Genomic DNA, 26,228 nt, shown 5'->3' on the forward strand with positions numbered 1-26,228 from the left:
TGCAGCCAGTCAAGATGCTCTCAATGGCGCAGCTGTATAACTTTTTGAGGATCTGAGGGTCCATACAAAATATTTTCAGCCTCCTGACGGAAGAGGCGTTGTCGTGCCCTCTTGACAGTTGTGTTGGTGTGTTTGGACCATGCTAGATCCTTAGTGATGTGGACACCCAAGGATCCTGAAGCTCTCGAACCGCTCCACTTCAGCCCCCTCTGTTTCCTGTAGTCAACGATCAGCTCCTTTGTCTCGCTGACATTGAGGGAGAGATTGTTGTCCAGGTCTCTGACCTCCTCCCTATAGGCTGTCTCATCGTCGTCAGCAAACTTAATGATGGTGTTGGAGTCGTGTGAGGCCACGCAGTCGTGAGAGTACAGGAGTGGACTAAGCACGCACCCCTGAGGGGCCCCTGTGTTGAGGGAAAATATATATATTTTAAACGGTATTACCGTATACCCCGGTATGGTAAAGAAGGTATGAAAATCTGGATGCCGCCCAACCCTACTTGAAACATGTAGGTATTACAGACTGGGTAAGGGAGAGGTTGAAAATGTCAGTGAAAACACTTGCCAGCTGGTCAGCGCATGCTCCGAGTAAACGTCCTGGTAATCCGTCTGGCCCTGCGGCCTTGGGAATGTTAACCTGTTTAAAAAGGTATTTTTCACATCGGCTACGGAGAGCGTGATCACAGACATCCGGAACAGCTGGTGCTCTCACGCATGGTTCAGTGTTGCTTGCCTCGAAGCGAGCATTAAAAGCCATTTAGCCCATCTGGTATGCTCGCGTCACTGGGCAGCTCGCGGCTGGGTTACCCTTTGTAAATCAGTGATAGTTTGCGAGCCCTGCCACATCTGATGAGCACCAGAGCCGATGTGGAAGGATTCGATCTTAGTCCTGTTTGGTCGCTTTGCCCGTTTGATGGTTCGGAGGACAAAGCGGGATTTCTTGTAAGCGTCCGGGTTAGTGTCCCGCTCCTTGAAAGCAGCAGCTTTGGCCTATATACTATATAGCTTTAGCCTTTTAACTTTATCAGTGCGGATGTTGTCTATAATCCATGGCTTCTGATTGGGCGTACGGTCACTGTGGGTCGATGTCATCGATGCACTTATTAATGAAGCCGGTGACTGAAGTGGTAAACTCCTCAAATGCCATCGTATGAGTCCCGGGAACATATTGAATCTGTACTAGCAAAACCGTACTGAGCGCGTCACTAGTACTTCCTGTTTGAGTTTTTGCTTTGAAGCAGGAATCAGGAGGATAGAGTGATGGTCAGATTTCCCAAATGGAGGGCGAGGGAAAGCTTTGTATGAATCTCTGTATGTGGAGTAAAGGTGATCTAGAGTTTTTTCACTTATAGTTGCACAGTTGACATGCTGGTAGAAATTAGGTAAGACTAACTATTGTAAAACATACTGTGTCCGTAAAATGTATATATATATATATATATAAGCTGGAAGTAGAATATTAAAGCTGATCCATGCCTTAAAATCACCGGCCACTAGGAGTGCCGCCTCTGGATGAGCATTTACTTGTTAGCTTATGGCCTTATACAGCTCGTTGAGTGCGGTCTTAGTGCCAGCATCGGTTCGTGGTGGTAAATAGATAAAAACTCTCTTGGCAAATAGTATGGTCTAACAGCTTATCATGAGGTATTCTAACTCAGGCGAGCAGAACCTTGAGACTTCCTTAATATTAGAGATCACGCAGCAGCTGTTAAAGAGACACACAACCCCTCTCCCTTGAGCTTACCCGACGCTGCCGTTCTGTCCTGCTGATGCATAGAAGAAGAAAACAACAGCTAGTTGTATATTGTAAATGTCCTTGTTCAGCAAAGTTTCCTAGAAACACAGGACATTACAGTTCTTCAGGTCCGGTTGATGGGATAGTCTGGAACAGAGTTCGTCCAGTTTGTTCTCTAGTGATTGTACGTTGGCCAATAGGAGTGTCTGGAATCAGGGCCTGGTCCGGGGTGAGCAGTATGTCCTGCGCAGCCAAATCGGAGGTTAGTGATCGCTGTTCTGATGTCCAGAAGCTATTTTTCGGTCATAGGAAATGGCGGAAACATTATGTAAAAAAAAAAAAGAGAAGAAGAAGTAAAGATCAACGCAAAATAGTGAATTGGTCAGGAGCCCGTAAAATGGCCGCTCCATTCTCAAGAACTTGGGGTTTGGGGTGGGGTCGCCTGAAAATCGTGCGAAATAAAATGGAGGTCCCTTCTGAAAAAGTTTGAATACCACTGCTGTAGAGTACTAAACCACAGAGGTCACATTTTATAAATGACCCAAATACAAAATCAACATGGCCAAATATTCAAACTGAGCAGAGCAATCAAATTATACTTCTGAACAACACCAGAACCACCCCTCAATGCTCAGACAGACATGTGATTTTTTTTTGGGGACTGAATAAACTAATGAAAAAAATACCAATAGGTAGTTTGAGTGGATTATTCCTTTAACAGTCAAAGCCACTGTCATTGGAGCTACCCTTGGGGCCAAAGAGAAAACGTTTTAAAAGACGACTTTATCGAACCATACATTGACATCTAGATGTAAAATATCACCGGCATCGTTTACTTTCAACGACCTTGTCAACCTTGATCGCCTGTAACAAATGATTTTGTCAGTAGCAAAGCATATAAACGCACCACTGTGGATACATTCACACACAGTTAGGAGTGCTACAGTGTTTGCGGACAGTCAAAGGTCATAAGTATCCAATCGCTCTCCTCTCCTGCAGAGAGGGGGGGGAGAAAGCCTTGTGAAAGAGAGTACTGGGTTATACGAGAGAGACGGCAGGGTGAGTTAGGAGGGAAGACGAGAGGAGTCCCAGCAACACAGGAAGTTGAAGGAGAACAAGGAGGAGTGAAACCTAATGTTTTATCCTGGGGGGAATGAGAAACAGAACGAGAAGTCTACAGTCACATGTGGGGGGATTGGGGAACGGTTATCTTGGAGGCAAACGCATAACATGTTCTAAAAGGCAGGCTTTTGTTCCAGCCCTGCTCCAATACGCCCAATTCAGCTGCTCAAAGTCCTGTTGAGCAGCTGATTAGTAGAGTCAGCTGTGTTAGAGCAGGACTGGAACAAAACCCTGCACACCTGTAGTTATAGTAGGAGGGTTGTTCAACCCTGTTCTATGGCTTGGATGCATTTCTGTGTCTAACCCCTTCCCTTTAGTGTTCACAGATCTGAAAGACAGCTGGACAGTTAAAAACTCCAGTTAGACCTCCTGTAGACTAAGCAGAGCCATTAGAATAGTGCTTACACCCATCCAGTCCTTTCAGATTATAGGGGTTGTTGTGTGCCAGTTCAGACTCACCACTTTCCTCTTGGAGCAGAGGTAGGCGTGGCACTCCAGTGTTCCGTTGAGGGTGTTCTGGGAGATGTAGGCAAACACCTTGTCGTGCAGCTTGTCCGCCGTGCAGTAGGATATCCTGCAGGACACAGGGCAAAGGTTAAAGGTCAGAGGGCAAAATAAAGTCAGAGAGGTCACAGTTATGGTTCAAATGGCAAGTGTCCTCCGTGACAAACCAGGATGCCATAAAAGCTTGGTCAATGTATGGGAACAAACATTCCGGCTGAGTGTGTGTGTGTGTGGCCACCCAGCTCTGCCCAGATCAGGTCTCCTGTAGGGAGCAGATCAGGTCTCCTGTAGGGAGCAGATCAGGTCTCCTGTAGGGAGCTGTATTTTCCAAAACATTCCTCTTTCCCACCTCCCCCACATCTCCTTCCCACCTCCCCCATCTCCTTCCAACCTCCGCCACTCCTTCCAACCTCCGCCACTCCTTCCAACCTCCGCCACTCCTTCCAACCTCCGCCACTCCTTCCAACCTCCGCCACTCCTTCCAACCTCCGCCACTCCTTCCAACCTCCGCCACTCCTTCCAACCTCCGCCACTCCTTCCAACCTCCGCCACTCCTTCCAACCTCCGCCACTCCTTCCAACCTCCGCCACTCCTTCCAACCTCCGCCACTCCTTCCAACCTCCGCCACTCCTTCCAACCTCCGCCACTCCTTCCAACCTCCGCCACTCCTTCCAACCTCCGCCACTCCTTCCAACCTCCGCCACTCCTTCCCACCTCCCCCACATCTCCTTCCCACCTCCCCCATCTCCTTCCAACCTCCGCCACTCCTTCCAACCTCCCCCTCTCCTTCCAACCTCCCCCTCTCCTTCCAACCTCCCCCTCTCAGGTTTCTCCTCCATAGAAAAACAATAAGTAGGTCATATGTTTTTTTTAATTTGCAACCACGATGCACAGCACACACCCCTACCTGTATATGGAGATGTTGTCTAGTAGCTGGTTGTTCAGACTGTCGTACAGCATAATACCCTGAGGAGAAACCTTCAGAGACACCTTCTGAGGCTTCTTACCTCCCGCTTTGGCCTGGAGAGGATAGAGTTGATGACAGAGAACATTGATTCATTACAAATCAAATTTTCCTAATGGCTTTGGCCTGGATCAATAAGAGATTATTATAATAACAATAATGAGAGACGAAGATCATTTATGAAGATCTTAAAATTTCACAAAAGATATATCATCATAGAGCAATGCTTACTGATAATAGATCTAAGATAAAATATGATCAACAATATAAATGATACCAATAAGGGTGAGATAACTAACAATTGTTTTCTAAAGAGCAGGCCACGTTATTCAGTCATCTTAAAGTACTTAACAAAAAAAATGCTGTTCTTGAGAGCAGAAGCAATCAAGAGCCACTCCAGAAATAATCATAATCTAAATCATGTGCTTAGGAACTTCCTGTCCTTTGAACTTCCAGTCTCTCCTACTTCCTGTATGACATCACAGCTCACCATGGCAACAATCCTCTTGACAGCAGCTGCTGATAGGTCCTCTCCTTTGGGCTGATCCACCAGGGTCATGCCTAGGTGACGGAGGTTAAAGGTCATGCCATCTACAACAGTCTCCGTCATGTCTGTCCAGTTCTCAGGAAGTTCTGGAGAAAGAGAGAGAGGTAGGGAGTGAGAGAGCGAGAGGGAGTGAGAGAGAGGTAGGGAGTGAGAGAGAGAGAGAGAGAGGTAGGGAGTGAGAGAGAGAGAGAGAGGTAGGGAGAGAGAGAGAGAGGTAGGGAGTGAGAGAGAGAGAGAGAGAGGTAGGGAGTGAGAGAGAGAGAGAGAGGTAGGGAGTGAGAGAGAGAGAGAGAGGTAGGGAGTGAGAGAGAGAGAGAGAGGTAGGGAGTGAGAGAGAGAGAGAGAGGTAGGGAGTGAGAGAGAGAGAGAGAGGTAGGGAGTGAGAGAGAGAGAGAGGTAGGGAGTGAGAGAGAGAGAGAGAGGTAGGGAGTGAGAGAGAGAGAGGTAGGGAGTGAGAGAGAGAGAGGTAGGGAGTGAGAGAGAGAGAGAGAGGTAGGGAGTGAGAGAGAGAGCGGTAGGGAGTGAGAAAGAGGTAGGGAGTGAGAGATGTAGTGAGTGAGAAAGAGAGAGAGGCAGGGAGTGAGAAAGAGAGCGAGGCAGGGAGTGAGAAAGAGAGCGAGGTAGGGAGTGAGAAAGAGAGAGGTAGGGAGTGAGAGAGAGGTAGGGAGTGAGAGAGAGGTAGGGAGTGAGAGAGAGAGGTAGGGAGTGAGAAAGAGAGAGGCGTAGGGAGTGAGAAAGAGAGAGGCGTAGGGAGTGAGTTCAGAGGTTATAAGATGGTAAAGAATAGGCAGTCAAACAGAGATAAATCCTCTATGGGGTTATAAGTAGAAGGTCATGACCTCCAGGTTGTTCTGTATCCGTCCAGTTCCCAAGCAGCTAAGTGGGTCAAAGTTCAGCGATTATATTCAATCATGTTTGAGAACAGGGTCAATATTATGTATAAGTTCGATACAGGTGGCTACATCTGTCTGTCTGCTTCTGAAATAGTGTTTTCTGTTGCGTCAGTATTGGTCTGTCATGAATTTGTGGAGTTTATGATATTCAAAACAAAGTCCCGTAAAAGGTAAATAAGCTGGTTTCCATCTGAAACGGTTTCAAAAACCCTGTGTGGCAGGCATTGTGTTGTGTGACAAAACTGCACATTTTAGAGTGGCCTTTTATTGTCCCCAGCACAATGTGCACGTGTAATGATCCTGCTGTTTAATCATCAATACTTTTAGTCAGAACTAACCTATAGCTGACCTGTAAAAGAGGGCAAAAGATTGAGGGGGAAAAAGGAGGACAAAAAAACAAAAAAACAAAGTGTTGAACCTTGAACCTTGACATGATAAGAGAAAGAGACGCATCTTTCCAGATAAGATGGGGTAAGTTATCCATCGTCACAGATCCCGGACCAGCTATGAAAACCTGACGACTTCTAGCCTACTGCTCCATCTATCGTCACGGAGAAGAAACGGGCGTGGCAATTTGTGACGGCCCTGAATTTGTCTGAACCGTCTCAGTGCTTCTCCTGCCAATAGGACGCTTGCCTTTTAATTCCCTATTAAATAGACAGCATCAGCTGCGGGACTCATTCCCACACAACCAAAAAGGAGAAATCTATATTTTCTCTGGTAGGCACAAACTACCTGGCACCCCTACAAACAATAATCTCAAGTCAAAACCGTTACAAATTGGCTGGAGCCAATGGATGGGTAGCCAGGCAAATTAAACCTTAACCGTAAAACTGAAGGCGCAAATCTGACCCAGTGTCTAAGTAACTTCATCCTACTTCTGAAAGCCAAACAGGGGGACAGTGAGTAATATTAACTCTTGAAGGCCATTTTCTCATTCTTTATCTTTTGTGTGTCTGAAGGGGGGGGGGGGCATGGATGTGGCTACGCAGACCCCGAGCCACTGCGGCCCCTCATGATGAGTTCTGGTTTTCTGTGGCCCCCACCCCCATCAAAATTACCCATCCCTAAGGCATACAGTGCATTCGGAAAGTATTCAAACTCCTTGACTTTCTCCACATTTTGTTACGTTACAGCCTTATTCTAAAAATGGATTAAATTGTTCCCCCCCCCCCCCAATCTACACACAATACCCCATAATGACAAAGCAAAAACAGGTTGAGAAATTTTATCAAATTTATAAGAAAAATAAATAAATAAATAATATATATATATATATATATATATATATATATATATATATATATATATATATATATATATATATATATATATATTACATAAATATTCAGACCCTTTACTCAGTACTTTATTGACGCACCTTTGGCAGTGATTACAGCCTTGAGTATTCTTGGGTATGACGCTACAAGCTTGGCACACCTGTATTTGTGGAGTTTCTCCCATTCTTCTCTGCAGATCCTCTCAAGCTCTGTCAGGTTGGATGGGGAGCGTCGCTGCACAGCTATGTTCAGGTCTCTCCAGAGATGTTCGATGTGGTTCAAGTCCGGGCTCTGGCTGGGCCACTCCAGGACATTGAGACTTGTCCTGAAGCCACTCCTGCGTTGTCTTGGCTGTGTGCTTAGTGTCGTTGTACTGTGGTTCCAAACTTCTTCCTTTTAAGAATGATGGAGGCCACTGTGTTCCTGGGGACCTTCAATGCTGCAGAAATGTTTTGGTACCCTTCCCCAGATATGTGCGTCAACACAATCCTGTCTCGGAGCTCTACAGACAATTCCTTCGACTTCATGGCTTGGTTTTTGCTCTGACATGCACTGTCAACTGTGGGACCTTATATAGACAGGTGTGTGCATTACCAAATCATGTCCAATCAATTGAATTTACCACAGGTGGACTCCAATCAAGTTGTAGAAACATCAAGGATGATCAATGGAAACAGGATGCACCTGAGCTCAATTTCGAGTCTCATGGCAAAGGGTCTGAATACTTATGTAAATACGTTTTTATTTTTAATACATTTCTAAAAACCTGTTTTCTCTTTGCCATTATGGGGTATTGCAGGTAGATACAGTGGGGAAAAAAAGTATTTAGTCAGCCACCAATTGTGCAAGTTCTCCCACTTAAAAAGATGAGAGAGGCCTGTAATTTTCATCATAGGTACACGTCAACTATGACAGACAAATGGAGGGAAAAAAATCCAGAAAATCACATTGTAGGATTTTTAATGAATTTATTTGCAAATTATGGTGGAAAATAAGTATTTGGTCACCTACAAACAAGCAAGATTTCTGGCTCTCACAGACCTGTAACTTCTTCTTTAAGAGGCTCCTCTGTCCTCCACTCGTTACCTGTATTAATGGCACCTGTTTGAACTTGTTATCAGTATAAAAGACACCTGTCCAAAACCTCAAACAGTCACACTCCAAACTCCACTATGGCCAAGACCAAAGAGCTGTCAAAGGACACCAGAAACAAAATTGTAGACCTGCACCAGGCTGGGAAGACTGAATCTGCAATAGGTAAGCAGCTTGGTTTGAAGAAATCAACTGTGGGAGCAATTATTAGGAAATGGAAGACATACAAGACCACTGATAATCTCCCTCGATCTGGGGCTCCACGCAAGATCTCACCCCGTGGGGTCAAAATGATCACAAGAACAGTGAGCAAAAATCCCAGAACCACACGGGGGGACCTAGTGAATGACCTGCAGAGAGCTGGGACCAAAGTAACAAAGCCTACCATCAGTAACACACTACGCCGCCAAGGACTCAAATCCTGCAGTGCAAGACGTGTCCCCCTGCTTAAGCCAGTACATGTCCAGGCCCGTCTGAAGTTTGCTAGAGTGCATTTGGATGATCCAGAAGAGGATTGGGAGAATGTCATATGGTCAGATGAAACCAAAATAGAACTTTTTGGTAAAAACTCAACTCGTCGTGTTTGGAGGACAAAGAATGCTGAGTTGCATCCAAAGAACACCATACCTACTGTGAAGCATGGGGGGTGGAAACATCATGCTTTGGGGCTGTTTTTCTGCAAAGGGACCAGGACGACTGATCCGTGTAAAGGAAAGAATGAATGGGGCCATGTATCGTGAGATTTTGAGTGAAAACCTCCTTCCATCAGCAAGGGCATTGAAGATGAAACGTGGCTGGGTCTTTCAGCATGAAAATGATCCCAAACACACCGCCCAGGCAACGAAGGAGTGGCTTCGTAAGAAGCATTTCAAGGTCCTGGAGTGGCCTAGCCAGTCTCCAGATCTCAACCCCATAGAAAATCTTTGGAGGGAGTTGAATGTCCGTGTTGCCCAGCGACAGCCCCAAAACATCACTGCTCTAGAGGAGATCTGCATGGAGGAATGGGCCAAAATACCAGCAACAGTGTGTGAAAACCTTGTGAAGACTTACAGAAAACGTTTGACCTGTGTCATTGCCAACAAAGGGTATATAACAAAGTATTGAGAAACTTTTGTTATTGACCAAATACTTATTTTCCACCATAATTTGCAAATAAATTCATAAAAAATCCTACAATGTGATTTTCTGGATTTTTTTCTTCTCATTCTGTCTGTCATAGTTGACATGTACCTATGATGAAAATTACAGGCCTCTCTCATCTTTTTAAGTGGGAGAACTTGCACAATTGGTGGCTGACTAAATACTTTTTTTCCCCACTGTATATGTGGACATGTTTTTATTTAATCAATTTTAGAATAAGGCCATAACGTAACAAATGTGAAAACGTGAAGAGGTCTGAATACTTTCCGAATGCACTGTAAAGCCTATGTTATCTAGGGGCTGACTATCTGACTGGGCTAACGTCCAATGAAAACACTGCTTTTTAGAAGACCTGTGAGGATTCAAGTTCACGTGAGGTTTCTGAATGGAAGTTGGAACTATAGATTAGACCACAGTGACACACACACAAAAGATAAGCAGGGCGGTCTTCTAAAGGTAAACAAACATTGCCACAACAACAGGAAACCGCACAGCATCAGACCCCTCTATCAACACACAACAGCTAATCAGAGCCCTCTTTTAAGACAAAACAGCCTATCAGAATCCATGACTGAACAAACAATAATAGTACATTCTCAGAACTCAGTCAACTAAATCCTACATCTATAGGAATATTAAAAAACAGTATTATTGAATTCACATAAGTAAACACGTTCTATAGGAATGAGGAAAAACAGTATTACTGAACTCGCAGCACAAGGACCACAAAGGCCGTTTTCTAATGTTGAATTGTACCTTACATCGTGAAAAATGCACATTGATTTAATTGTATATCCCACCAGGGGCAAATCTGGTGTTTTTAGATAGAATTCAAGTTATTAGATCAAATCCATACAGGACTTTTTATTTTAGCAGGTGACCTATATCATACAGTCGTAGATTGACAGACGTAACAAAAAAAGGCTAATTATCTTTACAAATAATTTTACAGAACACCTGAAGATTATTATTCCCAACTACAATCCAGGCTCTGTCGTAGCCGGCCGCGACCGGGAGACCCATGGGGCGGCGCACAATTGGCCCAGGGTAGGGGAGGGAATGGCCGGCAGGGATGTAGCTCAGTTGGTAGAGCATGGCGTTTGCAACGCCAGGGTTGTGGGTTCAATTCCCACGGGGGGCCAGTATGAAAAATAAAATAATGTATGCACTCACTAACTGTAAGTCGCTCTGGATAAGAGTGTCTGCTAAATGACTAAAATGTAAAAAATACTACTTTTTTTTTTCTCAAAGTAAGAAAAGCTATTCAAGAATTGACTATTCCAAAAATGCTCTAAACAATTTACTGGGTTCAAAACGCCATGACAGTGATATCGGATCATTCTCCGGTATCATGCTTAATTACACCATCAGAAAATACACTTAGCGACAGAATATGGAGAATGAACAGAGTGTATCTTCAGGACTTGACATTTACTAAATACATAAATGGAAAAAAATCTAACCCTTTACCATTACAAATGTAGACAGAGGAAAGATAAAGAAAATACCATTTCTGAACTTAAGCAGGAATACGATATTTTCTTTTTGAAGAGAGCCAACAACTACAGGTTAAACTCAAATAAAGCATACTATTTAATTGCAAACAAACCTGGTAAATATCTTACAGCCCTCACAAAACATATCCACTCCAAACCAGTTATAATTTTTAAAGATAAAAGATACAAAATGTGTTAACTAGAAACAACGCAATTAATTACCATTTTAAAAGCTATGAAAATCTATAGAAATCTGAATTAAACAACAGTTAGACTGATCATACAGCCTTCTTAGACTTCAACTGAAACAATTATCAGCAGACAAAAAATAAAATCACTAAAAACAGAGGTCACCCAATAATAAATATAAAAATCTGTTAAAACATTTGCAAGGAGAAAAGCACCAGTGATGGACGGCTTTCCCATAGAATTCTATTTAACATTTTGTGACAAAGTAGTGCCCTTATGCCACTCAATTCAGTGCTTCCTAGTTCCACGTATCAAACAGATATTTCAGTTATATTAAAACCAGGGAAATCTGGAGTCCCCTGCTGATTACAGACCCATACATTTAATAACAATCGTGACAAAACAATAACAAAGCTCAAAAGCAATAGAATGGCAAAAGTCTTACCATAATAATATTATTATTATTATTATTATTATTATTATTATTATTATTATATTATTATTATTATAATATGCCATTTAGCAGATGCTTTTATCCAAAGCGACTTACAGTCATGTGTGCATACATTTTTACGTATGGGTGGTCCCAGGGATCGAACCCACTACCCTGGCGTTACAAGCGCCATGCTCTACCAATTGAGCTACAGAGGATACATATCAATCAAAACAGGGTTTTATAAAAAAATAGACACAAACAAACACAATAACATGTTTAGTACAATACGCAAAAAAACATAGATATAGATTTATCAATCATGTCTGTTGATGCCAAAAAGGCTTTAGGACATCTTGAACGGCCTTTTCTATTTAAAACTTTGGAAGCTTTCAACTTTCCAGCTGAAATAATACATAATAAAGATATTGTATAAATGTCCTAAAGCCAAAATGTACACAAATAATACATTATCTGATGAATTTGCTATAGAAATGGGCACAAGACAGGGATGTCCCATCTCCCCTCTCCTGTTTGCACTGGAACAATGGGAACCGCTTGCAAAAAGAATTAGACAGGACCTAAACGTAACGGGTATCAGTATTGGTAAACATTAATATAAACTAAACTTATTTCCAGATGATCTCATGACATCCCTGACCAATATTGAAAACTCAATGCCCCCCTTGATAAAAATATTTTCAGAATAGACCACCCATACACAAAAAATGATGCACGCATGACTGTAAGTCGCTTTGGATAAAAGCGTCTGCTAAATGGCATTATTATTATTATTATTATTATAGAATACTCAGGATATAAAATTTACGTGGAAAAATTATAAAATGGCAATAGGCAAAATAATAACTCTACAGCAATGGTTTAAGTGGACCACAATAAATATTAAATACTTAGGATGCTTAATAAGTGAAAACAAACAACAAATATAATTTTATCCCATTACTCAACAATATGAGAGCAGATCTAATTAAGTGGAACAATCTTCCAGGGAGAATACACCTCTTCAGAATGGCATGGCTCTGAATGTTTTAATATTTATTCTCGGTAATACCAATTACCCCACCGAAGACATTCTTTACAAAAGTATCCCCGGTCATAACAGACTTTATATGGGCAAATAAAACTCAGAATAAAAAGGAACGTTTTACATCTTCCTAAGTCAGAGGGTGGTTTTAACCTTCCAGACTTGGAATTGTATCAACTCGCCACCCAAGGCTTTTACTTGTGACATATTGTTAAATGCACTAAAGAGAAACAATGGGTATATATTGAAGATGCACATGCTCATCCCCAGAATCTTTTCACGTGTCTATTTTCTAAGGATGAAGCTAACATTATTAACAACTTCATAGTTAAGAACACTATAACAATATGGAAGAAAATGAAACGTATTCTACATGAACCCATATCACTCCCTAAAAACACAACCCTATGGAACAATCCTTGGATTCATCGATAAATTGGTCCACATGGAAAACTAAAAGGCATAGACACCATAAATGACTTGGCAATAGGAAATACATTTATTTCCATGAAATAATTAAAAGCAATTTTGTAATGACCAAAGTAGGCATTTTCAAAACACATGCAATTTAAAAAGTTTCATATCAAGAAATGTTGATTAGAAATCTTATGGACATCAGAGCAACCTTGAGGGAATCTTATTTGAGTCAGAAAAGGATGTTCATATGATGGGGAAAAATATACAAAACCTTGCAGAGAGCCGAGAGCCGATCCAACTGACAATAATTTAGAAAAATATATAAACTATTGGAACCAAGACTTCAAAATAACTGATATTGGCACAAGATGGAGGGAATGTTGGAACTAACTACAGTCAACGAAAATGTACACCGAATCAAGTATAAACTAATGTATAGAATTTATTACACAAAATTCACAAATTCTACAGCACAACGGCAGAGTCATGTCTTAAGTGTAAAACTAACAATGACTCAATCCATGCCTTCTGGGAATGTTGTAATGTCCAAAAGTTATGGGCGGAGCTAGAAAGTTGGCTGTCAGAATTATTACAATGTAAATTTACTTTGAATCCGTCTGTCTGCATATTTCAAGACATGGCATGAGGGTACAGTGAGATACCCAATGGGTCGGACCTTTCCTCGTCAATCTTGAAAAGATGTATACTTAAACTGGAAATCAACCAACCCTCCATCGTTAACACAATGGAAAGGTCAAATACTTTATTATCTAAATGTTGACAGTGCGTGGACGACTGAGAGAAACAAAATGGTGCACTTTGAGGCCATGTGGCAGAGAGTGATGCTGTGGATGTTTGTGTGCGTCTGTTTGTCATTTGTATGTTGTTTATTGTTTAATAAAATATCACCAACAAAATGAAGTCAACCCATACTATAGGAATGGGGGTTAGAACAAAATGGATTTCACATAACTAGGTATACATACCATAGGAGTGACTGAACAAATATGATTGAATTCACAGAACTCTACGTACCAACGAGATCCTATTAAATGACTAATTTGTTTTCTAGTTTTTTATTCTATGGTATGTACTATTGGAATAAGCAGAGCCTTGTAGTGTTGTTACAGAATAAGAGGTCATGGGAAAGAGGACAAATGATACATTTACATTACATTTACATTTACGTCATTTAGCAGACGCTCTTATCCAGAGCGACTTACAGTTAGCACATACATTATTTTATCGAACCCACAACCCTGGTGTTGCAAACGCCACGCTCTACCAACTGAGCTACATCCCCTGCCTCCCCTACCCTGGACGACGCTGGGCCAATTGTGCGCCGCCCCGTGGGTCTCCCGATCGCGGCCGGCTACGACAGAGCCTGGATTCGAACCAGGATCTCTAGTGGCACAGCTAGCACTGCGATGCAGTGCCTTAGACCACTGCGCCACTCGGGTGGTGATATGAAGAAGAGGACAAACGATACTGTTGGTGATATGAAGAAGAGGACAAACGAAACTGTTGGTGATATGAAGAAGAGGACAAACGAAACTGTTGGTGATATGAAGAAGAGGACAAACGATACTGTTGGTGATATGAAGAAGAGGGCAAACGATACTGTTGGTGATATGAAGAAGAGGACAAACGATACTGTTGGTGATATGAAGAAGAGGACAACCGATACTGTTGGTGATATGAAGAAGAGGACAACCGATACTGTTGGTGATATGAAGAAGAGGACAAACGATACTGTTGGTAATATGATGAAGAGGACAAACGATACTGTTGGTAATATGAAGAAGAGGACAAACGATACTGTTGGTAATATGAAGAAGAGGACAAACGATACTGTTGGTAATATGAAGAAGAGGACAAACGATACTGTTGGTGATATGAAGAAGAGGACAAACGATACTGTTGGTAATATGAAGAAGAGGACAAACGATACTGTTGGTAATATGAAGAAGAGGACAAACGATACTGTTGGTAATATGAAGAAGAGGACAAACGATACTGTTGGTGATATGAAGTGATGTGGCCTCAAAATGGAGCAATATTGCCCAATGGTCTGTACACCAGAGGATGTGGAAAAGTCTGCCAAGGTGGCTTTACCTCAAACCATTTCTAAAAACCCTCTCTAAACCAAAAGCAATCTGTTTTGACAAGGGACAAGAGGAAAGGGAGGGTGAGGTGTGTTACAGAGAAAAATGAATAACAGAAGTTTAATCTAAGGTCACTTTGGCATTTTCTCCCCTGGTTGAGATTAGGATTATGGGAAACGGTAAACAGATTATATCTGTGCCTTGAGGGCAACATCTATCCAAAGGAGGAAGTTGCCCCCAGTCTACATGCCTGACAATGGCCAATCCTGCAGGATACGAGGATTTGACTGAGGATTTTGCCCTAACCTGGAGAACAGATTCAGACAAAGACTAACCTTAACACTCAGAAAGCCTACTTAGAGAGACTCATTGCCAATAGCTCTAAATCAACTTTACCTACCCCTCTACCATACATCACAGTTAAATCAACATTACATACCCCTCTACCATACAGAACAGTCAAAAGTTTGGACTGTCTCATTCAAGGGTTTCTTTATTTTTACTATATTGTAGAATAATAGTGAAGACATCAAAACTATGAAATAACACATACAGTGAGGGAAAAAAGTATTTGATCCCCTGCTGATTTTGTACGTTTGCCCACTGACAAAGACATGATCAGTCTATACTTTTAATGGTAGGTTTATTTGAACAGTGAGAGACAGAATAACAACAAAAAATCCAGAAAAACGCATGTAAAACATTTTATAAATTGATTTGCATTTTAATGAGGGAAATAAGTATTTGACCCCCTCTGCAAAACATGACTTAGTACTTGGTGGCAAAACCCTTGTTGGCAATCAGAGGTCAGACGTTTCTTGTAGTTGGCCACCAGGTTTGCACACATCTCAGGAGGGATTTTGTTCCACTCCTCTTTGCAGATCTTCTCCAAGTCATTAAGGTTTCGAGGCTGACGTTTGGCAACTCGAACCTTCAGCTCCCTCCACAGATTTTCTATGGGATTAAAGTCTGGAGACTGGCTAGGCCACTCCAGGACCTTAATGTGCTTCTTCTTGAGCCACTCCTTTGTTGCCTTGGCCGTGTGTTTTGGGTCATTGTCATGCTGGAATACCCATCCACAACCCATTTTCAATGCCCTGGCTGAGGGAAGGAGGTTCTCACCCAAGATTTGACGGTACATGGCCCTGTCCATCGTCCCTTTGATGCGGTGAAGTTGTCCTGTCCCCTTAGCAGAAAAACACCCCCAAAGCATAATGTTTCCACCTCCATGTTTGACGGTGGGGATGGTGTTCTTGGGGTCATAGGCAGCATTCCTCCTCCTCCAAACACGGCGAGTTGAGTTGATGCCAAAGAGCTCGATTTTGGTCTCATCTGACCACAACACTTTCACCCAGTTCTCCTCTGAATCATTCAGATGTTCATTGGCAAACTTCAGACGGCCCTGTATATGTGCTTTCTTGAGCAGGGGGACCTTGCGGGCGCTGCAGGATTTCAGTCCTTCACGGCGTAGTGTGTTACCAATTGTTTTCTTGGTGACTAAGGTCCCAGCTGCCTTGAGATCATTGACAAGATCCTCCTGTGTAGTTCTGGGCTGATTCCTCACCGTTCTCATGATCATTGCAACTCCACGAGGTGAGATCTTGCATGGAGCCCCAGGCCGAGGGAGATTGACAGTTATTTTGTGTTTCTTCCATTTGCGAATAATCGCACCAACTGTTGTCCCCTTCTCACCAAGCTGCTTGGCGAAGGTCTTGTAGCCCATTCCAGCCTTGTGTAGGTCTACAATCTTGTCCCTGACATCCTTGGAGAGCTCTTTGGTCTTGGCCATGGTGGAGAGTTTGGAATCTGATTGATTGATTGCTTCTGTGGACAGGTGTCTTTTATACAGGTAACAAACTGAGATTAGGAGCACTCCCTTTAAGATTGTGCTCCTAATCTCAGCTCGTTACCTGAATAAAAGACACCTGGGAGCCAGAAATCTTTCTGATTGAGAGGGGGTCAAATACTTATTTCCCTCATTAAAATGCAAATCAATTTATTTAAAAAAAAGTAATGCTTTTTTCTGGATTTTTGTTGTTGTTATTCTGTCTCTCACTGTTCAAATAAACCTACCATTAAAATTATAGACTGATCATGTCTTTGTCAGTGGGCAAACGTACAAAATCAGCATGGGATCAGATACTTTTTTCCCCTCACTGTACATATACTGTATATACACATATTAAAATATAAAAACATAGTCATGGAGAGCACAAGTAAAACATCACAAATCACCCAGAAAAACAGTTCAATTCCTCCACCAATAAGTCCCCAATCAATCCTCTAAACTGCCTGAACGGCACCAGAACACCTCCGTACCTTCAGGCTCTGATCAGTCCCTACACCCAAACGAGGGCATTGCGTTCATCCACCTCTGGCCTGCTGGCCCCCCTTCCTCTGCGGAAGCACAGTTCCCGCTCAGCCCAGTCAAAACTGTTCGCTGCTCTGGCACCCCAATGGTGGAACAAGCTCCCTCACGACGCCAGGACAGCGGAGTCACTCACCACCTTCCGGAGACATTTGAAACCCCACCTCTTTAAGGAATACCTGGGATAGGATAAAGTAATCCTACCCCCCCCTTACCCCACCCCCCCCAAAAAATAAAAATAATTATAATTATAAAGTGGTTGTCCCACTGGCTATCATAAGGTGAATGCACCAATTTGTAAGTCCCTCTGGATAAGAGTGTCTGCTAAATGACGAAAATGTAAATGTACGATGAAATGTATTTAGAATTCCAACAATACGGTGCTTTAAAACTAAAAGCAGATTTACCTCCTCGGTGGAGAACCTCGGAACCTCAAGAGTTAACCAATCCTGTGAACCTCTAGAGTTAACCAATCCTGTGAACCTCTAGAGTTAACCAATCCTGTGAACCTCTAGAGTTAACCAATCCTGTGAACCTCTAGAGTTAACCAATCCTGTGAACCTCTAGAGTTAACCAATCCTGTGAACCTCTAGAGTTAACCAATCCTGTGAACCTCTAGAGTTAACCAATCCTGTGAACCTCTAGAGTTAACCAATCCTGGGAACCTCTAGAGTTAACCAATCCTGGGAACCTCTAGAGTTAACCAATCCTGTGAACCTCTAGAGTTAACCAATCCTGTGAACCTCTAGCGTTAACCAATCCTGTGAACTCAGGCATGTCTATGCTTCAACAGCAAAGTTAGATGAGACGGAAGTTTATGAAGCAGGTGCTTGTAAACAGAAAAGGGAGTAATGTAGAGATCTACGGGTTTTTTTAGCGAAGTCCAGCCAACCTTTTGATACAGGATGCAGTGATGAGTATCAAAACTGTCACCTGTAACAAAACAAAGGGCACTGTGGTAAAAATGTACATGTAGACGGCATCCAAAGGGTTAAGAGTAGTAGCAGCTGCACTTTGATAAAAATTATTTCACCATAATCAGGAACAGATCAAAAGGTTGACTGAATAATCTGCTTCCTACTGCTTAGAGAAAGGCACCATCGGTTTCTGTGGAAAAAGTCAACTTTAAAATCTTAGCTTTTTAACAAGCTCATCTAGCCTGTGTCCTCGCACATTGACTCTGTACCGGTACCCCCTGTATATAGCCTCCCTACTGTTATTACACATTGGCTCTGTACCGGTACCCCCTGTATATAGCCTCGCTACTGTTATTTCCCATTGACTCTGTACCGGTACCCCCTGTATATAGCCTCGCTACTGTTATTTCCCATTGACTCTGTACCGGTACCCCCTGTATATAGCCTCGCTACTGTTATTTCCCATTGACTCTGTACCGGTACCCCCCTGTATATAGCCTCTCTACTGTTATTTCCCATTGGCTCTGTACCGGTACCCCCTGTATATAGCCTCGCTACTGTTATTTCACATTGGCTCTGTACCGGTACCCCCTGTATATAGCCTCGCTACTGTTATTTCCCATTGGCTCTGTACCGGTACCCCCCTGTATATAGCCTCCCTACTGTTATTTCACATTGACCCTGTACCGGTACCCCCTGTATATAGCCTCCCTACTGTTATTTCCCATTGACTCTGTACCGGTACCCCCTGTTCATAGCCTCGCTACTGTTATTTCCCATTGACTCTGTACCGGTACCCCCTGTATATAGCCTCCCTACTGTTATTTCCCATTGGCTCTGTACCGGTACCCCCTGTATATAGCCTCGCTACTGTTATTTTTACTGCTGCTCTTTAATTATTTTATTTTTTACTTAACACTTTTTTTTCTTAAAAACTGCATTGTTGGTTAAGGGCTTGTAAGTAAGCATTTCACTGTAAAGGTCTACACCTGTTGTATTCGGAGCATGTGACAAATATAATTTTATTTGATCTACAGTGTATGTTTTGAAACGTCAAATCTATATCAATCCAAATGCCTAAGTATTTATATGCCTTCTCCCGACTGCCTTCCATTTTTTAAAGACAATTATTTTCATTGTTAGAGAGGCCACTAGAGTACCTGGTCAATATAATGGATAAACTGTGTGGATTTACTGACCTGGAGCACTCCTGTATTAGCTGTTACCATGGTTATAGAGATAAGTAGTTCTAGTTTCCCCTGCCGCCGCTGAATCACCCCCTCGCCCAGGATCAAGTGAGATTTAGCACACAATCTGCACCCCACATGGCACCCTATTCCCTATATAGTGCACTGCTTTTGACCAGGTCCCATAGGGCTCTATGCACTACGTAGGGAATAGGGAGCGATGCTGACACACGGTGGTGGCCAACTGACCTTTTTATGCCCCACAGTGCCGGGAAGTTGGAACATTAGTGTACAGAACAGCCACTGTGTTGTGTTCCAATTCCATTGACAGCATTCCAAACTGGGTGAGAGACTATTCCAATGGAAAGGGGCTTAGAATGCTACACTACACAGACATTCAAACTACCGAGAGAGGGCTAAGACTTGATTTAAACATTGGTATCACAATGGACATTTTGTTATTTTAGAAAGTGGATTTTTAAGTAGGCTACTTACAGTATGTACAGGCAACATTCCCCCTCCATTAGGCTACTGTAATAGTGAACAGTGTCAGTAAAGAGTACCCAATATAGGGATAAGGCTGACAGAGTATAGGAAATAATAGAGTACTGTTACCAAAACATGCAGTTAGATTACTGCATGCGAGATGAATATGGTTATTATCAAGGGTGTGTTGCATTTCAGGCTCTGATCTCATATGGGAAGACTTGAGGCTAGTGGCTCACTGGATAGCCTTCACTGCCAGTTCTTATCTCTCCGAGGACATTCTTCATTCAAAATCCCATCACAAAAAAAAAATATATATATATATTGCAACCTGGTTAATTTGATAGGAAACGTGGTGGCTACATGTTCGTTTTTACGTAATTGATTAGGCCTAATTGTGCCACCAATCATCTTATGATAACAGTAGGCTAGCCTAGTCAGTGAACTAATGAAACAGATGCAATGGACATGATTGATGATGTAAAATGCTGCACCGGATGTAACAAGTGTTATTAAGTAGCCAACACACTATCATAACAAGTTCGGCATTGCATGGACATTTGACCTACACACATAAAAAATTGGCAAATGTGTTAATAATTTGCTGTGTTTACACTAATAAAACAATGTTTGTCGAATATTTTGTTCACTACAATGGATGTGTGAACGGGAGTGAAGAAGACAGAGGAAGTTTTCACTTCAAATCTTACTTTTATGTTTGCCCGCATTCCAAGACCTTTTCGCCACACTTGGACTTCGAATGATAGCTCTTCCAGCCGACCTTATGGCATCCATCGCCGCCTTTAGGACAATGAAAGTTGACAAAGTGTTTGTAGTCTTTCTAGACCTCAGAGCTCCAAGACTGTTGTTGACTTCGTGCTTTGATTATTGGGATGACTTGAATTTGGGCACGGTGGGCGGCGCTATATGTCAATCAACCGAATGGGCAATCACGTCATAAGAGGGAATCCCAAGAGGATAACATAGTGTTTGTGTCAAGTGGCATTTGATAACTGTCGTTGCTTTATTACCTGTTATCTGCGACTGTGATACCGACAAGTGATAACGCCAGGCTACTTGTCCCAATGTTTTTTTCTAAGTGCAACAGTCATGGGTTACAACCAATAATAATGTACTGTCGCCACCTTGTGGTATTAAACGTTTGCTCTCCTCCTCCTCCTGCATGTTTTCAAAGCCTTATTCTGTATTGAAGTAAACTAGAGGACGGTATGCTCATAGAAAAATAGGAACTATACGTTTATCCTCAAGTTTTCCCACTCATTGGAAGTACAATGTTTCAACGATCTACCGCTTCTTCTTCTTCGATGGGGTTTAACGGCGGTTGGCATCCAATGTTAATGGTGCCATGTATGTCTTCAGTTATATCATGCCCTTTACTTACATTTACGTTATTTTGCAGACGCTCTTATCCAGAGCTACTTACAGGAGCAATTAGGGTTAAGTGTCTTGCTCAAGGGCACATCGACAGATTTTTCACCTTGTCGGCTTGGGGATTAGAACCAGCGACCTTTCGGTTACTGGCACAACGCTCTTAACCACTAAGCTACCTGCCGCCCTCTTGCGACACCCCAGACTTAACCCCCTTGATAGGCACCCTGCTTAAAAAAATCCATTCAGGAAACATTCCACTCCGATATCTTTTTGAGGCTTAAAACACGCTTCTTCTGCTCCGCAGACACACAACATGTGTTAATAAAAGCACTTCTTGTGACTCTCACCGACTCAACACTTTCCTCCAACACATTCCAGAGTTTCTTTGAGACGTTAAACCGATTTCCCAGGTAGCATAGGTCCAATACCAATATCCAACTGTACTTCTCTTATTCCCCTCATTCTCTGTGCTATTATCTTCACCCGACTAACTAGCAGTTTCAAACAAAACCTCAGTTTCCGCCATTTCGCAAAACCCGCTTCATCCTTTCAAAGACCTAAAACTGCTCGGGTGCATAAGTAGGCTAAACAATGGCCTGATGAATAGGTACATGTAAACATCATCTTAGATACGAATATCTGAGAGAGAAAGAAATACAAACACATATTGTTCTCAGAGAGAAAGAAATACAAACACATATTGTTCTCAAAGAGCTTGCATCATCATCGCCTGCAAGATTGTTTTTTTTTATTCCAGGTGATGGCCCCAAAGTGAGAGGAGTTTGGACGCAGTCGATATCAAATCACTTTGAGATAGAGAGAAAACAACATGGTGGAACAACGAAAACAGAGAAACGAAACACTTTTTCTTTCCCACTAAAACATGTAGAACATCTTTAAAAACAGGTCACACGTCCATTATTGTGATCCACACCAATACTTTCCAGGTAGGAAATATGAGAAAACACGGTTCCGGGGTGAAGTTTCCTCTAGGATCCAGGATCAGCGTCTAGGGGCAATTTCACCCTACAGCAGAAAACACCGCGTATGGTCAAACTGATCACCCACTGGGCACAAGCGTTAATTCAATGTCTCTTCCAGTTAGTTCAACGGTAATTTCATTGAAATGACGTGGAAACAACGTTGATTCAATCAGGTGTGTGCCCAGTGGGCAGGGTGTAACTTCCAAATACAATACTTCACAGGACCACCCTTGTTGGAAAGAGATTAGCCTGCTCCCGGATCTGTTATTGCTCTTGCCAACTCAATGTAGTTGTCAAGCAAAACATTTTTTTGCCATGACAATTCCATAAGGAGTTGGCATGAGCAGAAACAGACCGGGACTCATTCTAGAAAGAGATGGAGATAATTCAAACATGATGGAAGAGAAAATGGCTACAACTTGTCTGCTACAAATAAATATGCACAATAAAGCGGTGAGTGAGTCAACCTAAACTTACTGTACTTGCTTTCCACGATCAACCTAACCTAAATCAGAACAGAACGTCAAAAACAACATGTCAAATACATGAGCACAACAAATGTGTAGCTATGTTCTGATGCTTTTATCAAAATCCTAATGCAAGCTAGAGATACATCGATGTAATGAATGGATGGAGATGTAATGGGAAACACCTTCAACTTGGCACTTTGAACCGAAATACTATAACATTCCTCGGTATGTAATAATGTACAGGGTTGGGGTCAATTCCATTTCAATTCAGAGAGTTAAATCAAATTCCAATTCCACATTTTCCTCATTAAAAAAAGCATTGAAGATAATTGGAATTTCAGTGTACTTCCTGAATTGACCCCAAACCCTGGTTGTAAACAGATAGATGTCCACTCTGGGCCACCGTAGTAGTGGACATAAGGAGCCTGGAGTTTGCTCTACTGACCACTTGTCCTGACCAGGTAAAACTTTCGGCCCCAGACATAGTTAATAGCTGTTTGGCTGACAGAGTCATTCCTACTCCCTATACAAATTGGATGTACCAAATCCATTGTTTAATTAGATTTTTTTTCAGACAGACACGTTTTCAGTGTTATATTAAGAGTATTGGGCCTAATGAAAAGGAGACTGGGGCTGCATGGGAGATGGTAAGAGATAGGAGATGTCTCAATCCACTACACTGGCTTCCTTCCTTCATCTCCTTTCCTTCATGATAGGTGAAAGGTATGGAAACCCTTTCACCATATGTTGCTTCCACTTGCCAGATCAGTGATCATTGGAGGAAAGGGTACAATGAAAGGAAGCAAGCCCACACTATTGAGACACAGCCTGGGGGGAGGGTCCTATATCAAGCTCACACTATTGAGACACAGCCTGGGGGGAGGGTCCTATATCAAGATTGACAAAGTAACCCATTATACTAACTACTTAAAAAAAGGAATTGCAAGGCACAGTGAAATTGACAACTGGTAAATATCAGTTCCCTAGACATCATTAAATCCACTAGGGTTTTAGTCATACGGCCTAACAACAGATTGTAATTTGGTCCAAAAGGAAAGTCAGGTTTAAGTGCGTTTAACAGCAAACAGATTACATTGCTTAACGTTTAGACAGTACCAGGTTATAGCTTAACGTTTAGACAGTACCAGGTTATAGCTTAACGTTTAGACAGTACCAGGTTATAGCTTAACGTTTAGACAGTACCAGGTTATAGCTTAACGTTTAGACAGTACCAGGTTATAGCTTAACGTTTAGACAGTACCAGGTTATAGCTTAACGTTTAGACAGTACCAGGTTATAGCTTAACGTTTAGACAGTACCAGGTTATAGCTTAACGTTTAGACAGTACCAGGTTATAGCTTAACGTTTAGACAGTACCAGGTCATATTTATTGACAATCCTATTTTTGATAGATTTATATATTTCTTGACCGGAGTGTTGAAACGCCACAAATCACGAGCGTTTGAGTCAATTTGTAATCCCGGGACATTGTTTGGATTCAGTTACTCCAGCAATGACAGGAGTGAATTTGAGTTTAACAGTTTTCAAAATGGAGTGATGTACAAATTACAGAGAGATGTACATTACCATGGTCATCATCATCATCACTAAACTGAAATGTGTTGTTTAAAAAAAAAACGATCACATATTTAAGTCATGGTGATAATACCAAAACATGAACAAAGTACTTTACATTCATTATCAAACTCACAGAAGGTACCATGTTAACAATTGAAATGTTTCAGTTCTCTCATTTAAAACCCAAAGTAGTTTGACATCATTACCAAGTCAAAACCTGAACTAGAATGGAGAGAAAGAGGAGAGAGAGAATGAAGCACTGACTGAAAGAAAGAATGACTGAGCGGTACGATGGGTCTTTCTAGACATTCATACCATCTAACCAGCCAGTCCTCATCCGCCTCCATCTACCCTCAGAGAACTCCCTATGGGCCCAGGTCAATATACAGTTGAAGTCGGAAGTTTACATACAACTTAGCCAAATACATTTAAACTCAGTTTTTCGCAATTCCTGTCATTTAATTCTAGTAAACATTCCCTGTCTTAGGTCAGTTAGGATCACCACTTTATTTTAAGAATGTGAAATGTCAGAATAATAATAATAATAATAATAATAATATGCCATTTAGCAGACGCTTTTATCCAAAGCGACTTACAGTCATGTGTGCATACATTTTTACGTATGGGTGGTCCCGGGGATCGAACACACTACCCTGGCGTTACAAGCGCCATGCTCTACCAATTGAGCTACAGAGGACCACGCTACAGAGGACCAGTCAAGGTATTGGAGTGGCCATCACAAAGCCCTGACCTCAATCCTATAGAACATTTGTGGGCAGAACTGAAAAAGCGTGTGCGAGCAAGGAGGCCTACAAACCTGACTCCGTTACACCAGCTCTGTCAGGAGGAATGGGCCAAAATTCACCCAACTTATTGTGGGAAGCTTGTGGAAGGCTACCCAAAACGTTTGACCCAAGTTAAACAATTTAAAGGCAATGCTGACCCACTGGGAATGTGATGAATGAAATAATAATAATAGTAGAGAGAATGATTTATTTCAGCTTTTATTTCTTTCATCACATTCCCAGTGGGTCAGAAGTTTACATACACTCAATTAGTATTTGGTAGCATTGCCTTTAAATTGTTTGACTTGGGTCAAACGTTTCGGGTAGCCTTCTACAGGCTTCCCACAATAAGTTGGGTGAATTTTGGCCCATTCCTCCTGACAGAGCTGGTGTAACTGAGTCAGGTTTGTAGGCCTCCTTGCTCGCACAAGCTTTTTCAGTTCTGCCCACAAATGTTCTATAGGATTGAGGTCAGGGCTTTGTGATGGCCACTCCAATACCTTGACTTTGTTGTCCTTAAGCCATTTTGCCACAACTTTGGAAGTATGCTTGGGGTCATTGTCCATTTGGAAGACCCATTTGCGACCAAGCTTTAACTTCCTGACTGATGTCTTGAGATGTTGCTTCAATATATCCACATAATTGTCCTTCCTCATGATGCCATCTATTTTGTGAAGTGCACCAGTCCCTCCTGCAGCAAAGAACCCCCACAGCATGATGCTGCCACCCCCATGCTTCACGGTTGGGATGGTGTTCTTCGGCTTGCAAGCCACCCCTTTTTCCTCCAAACATAACGATGGTCATTATGGCCAAACAGTTCTATTTTTCTTTAATCAGATCAGAGGACATTTCTCCAAAAAGTATGATCTTTGTCCACATGTGCAGTTGCAAACCGTAGTCTGGCTTTTTTATGGCGGTTTTGGAGCAGTGGCTTCTTCCTTGCTGAGCGGCCTTTCAGGTTACATCGATATAGGACTCGTTTTACTGTGGATATAGATACTTTTGTACCCGTTTCCTCCAGCATCTTCACAAGGTCCTTTGCTGCTGTTCTGGGATTGATTTGCACTTTTCGCACCAAAGTACGTTCATCTCTAGGAGACA

General features: G+C 42.2%; 1 protein-coding gene across 2 annotated transcripts in view; it reads right to left on the reverse strand.

Moving 5' to 3' along the window:
* LOC121585682 (low density lipoprotein receptor adapter protein 1-A) overlaps window positions 1-21,180 on the reverse strand; it is a 34,170-nt gene extending 12,990 nt beyond the window's left edge. Inside the window, exons 1-5 of one of the 2 annotated variants that reach the window (XM_041902009.2) lie at window positions 20,951-21,180; window positions 20,630-20,720; window positions 4,815-4,957; window positions 4,268-4,380; window positions 3,316-3,430 (exon numbers count right to left, since the gene is read on the reverse strand). In XM_041902009.2, coding sequence (XP_041757943.1) covers window positions 3,316-3,430; window positions 4,268-4,380; window positions 4,815-4,957; window positions 20,630-20,714 — 456 coding nt within the window. In that variant the 5' untranslated portion in view covers window positions 20,715-20,720; window positions 20,951-21,180. The other variant, XM_041902010.2, reaches the window with a different exon arrangement.
* Window positions 21,181-26,228: the final 5,048 nt, after the last annotated feature.

The sequence above is a fragment of the Coregonus clupeaformis genome, chromosome 17, assembly GCF_020615455.1.
Source record: "Coregonus clupeaformis isolate EN_2021a chromosome 17, ASM2061545v1, whole genome shotgun sequence".
NCBI lineage: Eukaryota > Metazoa > Chordata > Actinopteri > Salmoniformes > Salmonidae > Coregonus > Coregonus clupeaformis.